We start from the raw sequence: 4,823 nt of genomic DNA, 5'->3' as shown, positions 1-4,823 counted from the left end.
TAGAATAGAATAGAATAATAAAATAAAATAAAATAAAATAAAATAAAATAAAATAAAATAAAATAAAATAAAATAAAATAAAATAAAATAAAATAAAATAAAATAAAACATGGCATGGTATAATGACTTTTTTTGGGTGTTTTTTGTGGTGTTTTTTTGGTTGATTTGTTGCGGTGTTTTTTTGTTACAGGGTTTTTCTTTTTTGTTGGTTTGGTTTTTGTTGTTTTGTTGTTTGTTTTTGGCTTTTTGGTTGTTTGGGTGTTTTTGGGATTGATTTTATTTTTTTTAAACTCTTCTCAAGAAGTAGTTGTCTGTCAGAGTTCCTGCTGAAAACAGGGTGAGTGGACATTTCATGGTTTGGAGCTATTACTTGGCAGGAGGCACTACTTTAATAGACATATTGTTTCACACTAAGGCTTCACCATCTGTTCTGCCCTCTAATTACAAGCACAGATATGACATAATTCAGTGATCCATCTTGGAATAAAAGCGATTTATATCCGTGTGATTTTTCTTTTTCCTTAGTTAATAAAATGAGCATCTTGTCACTTTTTGTTTGTTTCTATTTCAGAATCAAGATAGAATGTAGACAATCCTTTAGGGTCACAAGAACTCACATTTCCAGTGTTTATCTATTACATTTGAAAATCTATACTAAAAGTACCCCAAACACATGTTCTATTTCTTATTGAAAATTAGAAATTCCAGTGGTTCTACCCTTTAAGGGAGTGGAAGAGTTAGAGGATGGACTCATAAAACTTGCTTGTTGTGAACAAAAATCTTTAAAATACAAAGAAAGAGAAGAGAAAGGAAACAAAGAAGTCATAACAGACAGTCAACAACAATCTGGCTGGGTTAAAATTATTTTGGGGTCATCTTAAATCCCCCTCAGCCTCTTCCTACTTTGCTTATCATCTCTAAATCAATACAATTACTGAAACAATCCAGGCTTTTTTTCTCTTTGTGCCCAGTTTCTGTTTATTTCATTAACTTTAAAATTCACAGGTTTTATTCACACCCATATATTTAATCTTATTCACATTGCAGCCCTGCAATAACCAGGAAAGCACCTTCATTAACCTTCCACAGAATTCAAGCCCCCAAATCATTTATGCAATACAATCAGTTTATCTTCTATGCAAATGTCAGTTATCTATGACTTAAATACTTCCCAGCCTTTTCCTTTCTTCTTTTTCTTTTGGTAGACTGAATGGAAATTTAGATTTGTCATAAATGGTTTTGTAGGCATGCATACCAAATCTTTTTTTAAAAACTTAGAGTGAATTTTTTTATGATTTGAACTATCAAATGTTAATTACAAAGCCAAGATCTGCTGTGAAATAGGAAAAAGGGTGCTATTACATAGTGCCTGAGGTTTTAATCATAAAATATATCCATATATAACTACATATGAAAGTTAATACATAAAATTCAATACCTACTTATGGGCTTGATAATTTATACAAACACCAAGTAATACATACAAACAAATTAACTTCTAGTGCATTTAAACCAGACTTTATCTGAGGTTAATGGAAATTAAAACACAGAATTGAAACAGCAACACTAGATAATGTATTACAAATCTTTATTGACTCTTTCACTTATGATTAGAGAAATATTTACCAGAACAAATACTGGGCGTTTTCACATCCTTGTGGTGTCATTGTGGTGATATAACATGACAGAGCTTAAAAACACAAGTTTTTTCATGGTTCTGCACAAATTAACAAATACCAGAGAGGTGGGTTTTGTGGGAGGGAGCAGTGCCTATGTACAGCTCATTCAAAATATGAGCACTACCTCCCTCCAGTATTTCAGGCTGGTTAGGGACGGAGAGGTGTCACCACTTAAACAGATCCCTAGCAAGCATGATTAGCCTCACAAATAAATCTATACTAATTTCTGTCAGTTAGCAGAGCTTAATAACAGTGGAGATCTCAATGAAGAGCAGTTTTGTAAGGGTTTAAGACATGCTTTTATCAAGAGTCAGGTTGTAGGTATCGGGAAAAGAGAGAAGATTGAGAAATCAGTGGCCATTTCTGCTAGGCTTAGAACTAAAAAGCCTGGAATTGTTCACAGAGGGACCATTACACTGAGCTGAAATTGAGTAATTCTGAAATTTTAGGCCTGGTATTATTCTATTAATGTTCAGTGATCTGTGAAAAGTGCAGCAATTCAATGTGCAGCTGGAAGCTCAACAGTTTCCCCATGGTCTGGGGCCTTATATTCATCTTCCCCTATATCCCAGCAGAATGGAATATCCAAACCTGTGCAAAAGGGAGAAGAAATTTGGTCTTTTTAAAAGTAGAGAGACCATTTTTACCATTCTGCCACTTATTTCTTGAAAATATCGGTGTCTTCAGTCAGGTATTTTAACAGGGAACTGGATTAGTCAAGATGAAATATGAACATCTGAATCTCAAGGCAGGGACTAGAATAGACCATGAACTACCTGAAGGGAAAAAAAAAACCAAAACCAAAACAAAACCAAAAACCTAAATAAAAAACCAACTAAACAAAACATAAAAAAATGAAACAAGCAAAAAAAATTTCAACAACAATAACAAAACAACAATCCCTCCCCAAACACTAAAAAAAGACAATAAATGGAGAAAATAGATGAATATGGACAGACACCAAATCAGCACAAGAGCCTCGAAAAATGTCTTTTTCTTTTATAGAGTTTAAGTTTTTCAAATAGGACAAATCTAAATTGCTTTAAGTCAATTTCAGAAGTGCCTCATTGGGTAGAAAGAATTTCCTGTATTTAACTGATAGATAAGCAGAAATAATACAGATAAAGGGAATATTGCATATGCACTTTCCCATTTGCCTAAAACTCATATTAACATAGAAGATTTTTCTTTTCAGCTAATATAAAGAAAGATACTATGCTATTAATTTACTTTTTGCACTTAAATAATATTTGTGATATTTTCTCCTACCAAAAAAAAAAAAAATCCAAAGCAAGCCTATAAAACAGATTTAAAATGTATTTAACAGATTGGGAATTTAAATTACTATATGCAGGATGTATGTAAAGCAGAATCAATGTGTTTCTTCAGACCCCTTAGTTATTGAGTATCAATGGCAAAGTGGTACCTTTAGAAACATCCTTCAGAAAAAGACAGAAATTATCACAAAACTCAAGCCAACTTTCTCATAATAAAATCAAAACCAGCATGGAATCCTTGGACTATTTATCCACTCCAGAACAAAAAGTGTGGATGATTTCCTTTGTAAACAGAGAGAAAATAGGAGGGAGCATGTGGCAAAATGGCAGAGGCAATCTGGAGGAAGGAAGGATGGATGGATGGATGGATGGATGGATGGATGGATGGATGGATGGATGGATGGATGGATGGATGGATGGATGGATGATGGATGATGGATGGAGGATGGATGATGGATGGATGGATGGATGGATGGATGGATGGATGGATGGATGGATGATGGATGATGAATGGATGGATGGATGGATGGATGGATGGATGGATGGATGGATGGATGGATGATGGATGATGGATGGATGATGGATGGATGATGGATGGATGGATGGATGGATGGATGGATGGATGGATGGATGGATGGATGGATGATGGATGGATGGATGATGGATGGATCCATGGATGGATGATGGATGGATGGATGATGGATGGATGATGGATGATGGATGGATGGATGGATGGATGGATGGATGGATGGATGGATGGATGGATGGATGGATGGATGATGGATGATGGATGGATGATGGATGGATGATGGATGGATGGATGGATGGATGGATGGATGGATGGATGGATGGATGGATGGATGATGGATGGATGGATGATGGATGGATCCATGGATGGATGATGGATGGATGGATGATGGATGGATGATGGATGATGGATGGATGGATGGATGGATGGATGGATGGATGGATGGATGATGGATGGATGATGGATGGATGGATGGATGGATGGATGGATGGATGGATGGATGGATGATGGATGGATGATGGATGGATGGATGATGGATGGATGGATGGATGGATGGATGGATGGATGGATGGATGGATGATGGATGGATGATGGATGGATGGATGGATGGATGATGGATGGATGATGGATGGATGATGGATGGATGGATGGATGGATGGATGGATGGATGGATGGATGGATGGATGGATGGATGGATGATGGATGATGGATGGATGGCTGGATGATGGATGGATGATGGATGATGGATGGATGATGGATGGATGATGGATGGATGGATGGATGGATGGATGGATGGATGGATGGATGGATGGATGGATGGATGGACGATGGATGATGGATGGATGGCTGGATGATGGATGGATGATGGATGATGGATGGATGATGGATGGATGATGGATGGATGGATGGATGGATGGATGGATGGATGGTTGAAAGGGGCAGATGGCCGATCTTATAAAGATGATTTTCCCCCTCCCTGTTCCTCTGCAGTTGTCCTAAGTTGCTACATTAAATGCACACTTACTATTTGAACTAAAGATGATACCTAAATGAACATGTGACCACCCTGAGTCTCACCCTGCCTCTCTGCACTTAGTTTTAAGAGTTTACCTCGTTGGACATTGGGTGAATTCTGCTGAAGCTCACTGAGATGTAACTATCAGAACCAGGCTCCTAAAAAGCTGAATGCTTCACCAGGACGGAGATTGCTGCTCATCTTGCAGCAGAAATGACAAAAGCTGCTGCCAGGTGCAGCCCAAGCAGTGTGAGAAAGGCACTGTCTGCATCTGCCCTGTTTCTGCCCAAGGAACCCTCCCAAATTTCATTTCCTCAGCCTCA

The 4,823-nt window shown here is 37.5% G+C and overlaps 1 protein-coding gene across 1 annotated transcript; it reads right to left on the bottom strand.

The window, feature by feature from the left end:
• Positions 1-3,679: 3,679 nt before the first annotated feature.
• LOC131592686 (guanine nucleotide exchange factor subunit RIC1-like) lies at positions 3,680-4,390 on the bottom strand (the record flags this gene model as incomplete). Its single annotated transcript, XM_058864366.1, has 1 exon — positions 3,680-4,390. A coding segment is annotated over one exon (711 nt), but the record flags the coding sequence as incomplete, so codon positions are not given.
• Positions 4,391-4,823: the final 433 nt, after the last annotated feature.

This window comes from Poecile atricapillus, chromosome Z (genome assembly GCF_030490865.1).
Source record: "Poecile atricapillus isolate bPoeAtr1 chromosome Z, bPoeAtr1.hap1, whole genome shotgun sequence".
In the NCBI taxonomy this organism is placed as follows: Eukaryota; Metazoa; Chordata; class Aves; order Passeriformes; family Paridae; genus Poecile; species Poecile atricapillus.
The sequence above is the reverse complement of the archived record's forward strand: the minus strand, read 5'-3'. Positions and strand labels throughout refer to the sequence as shown.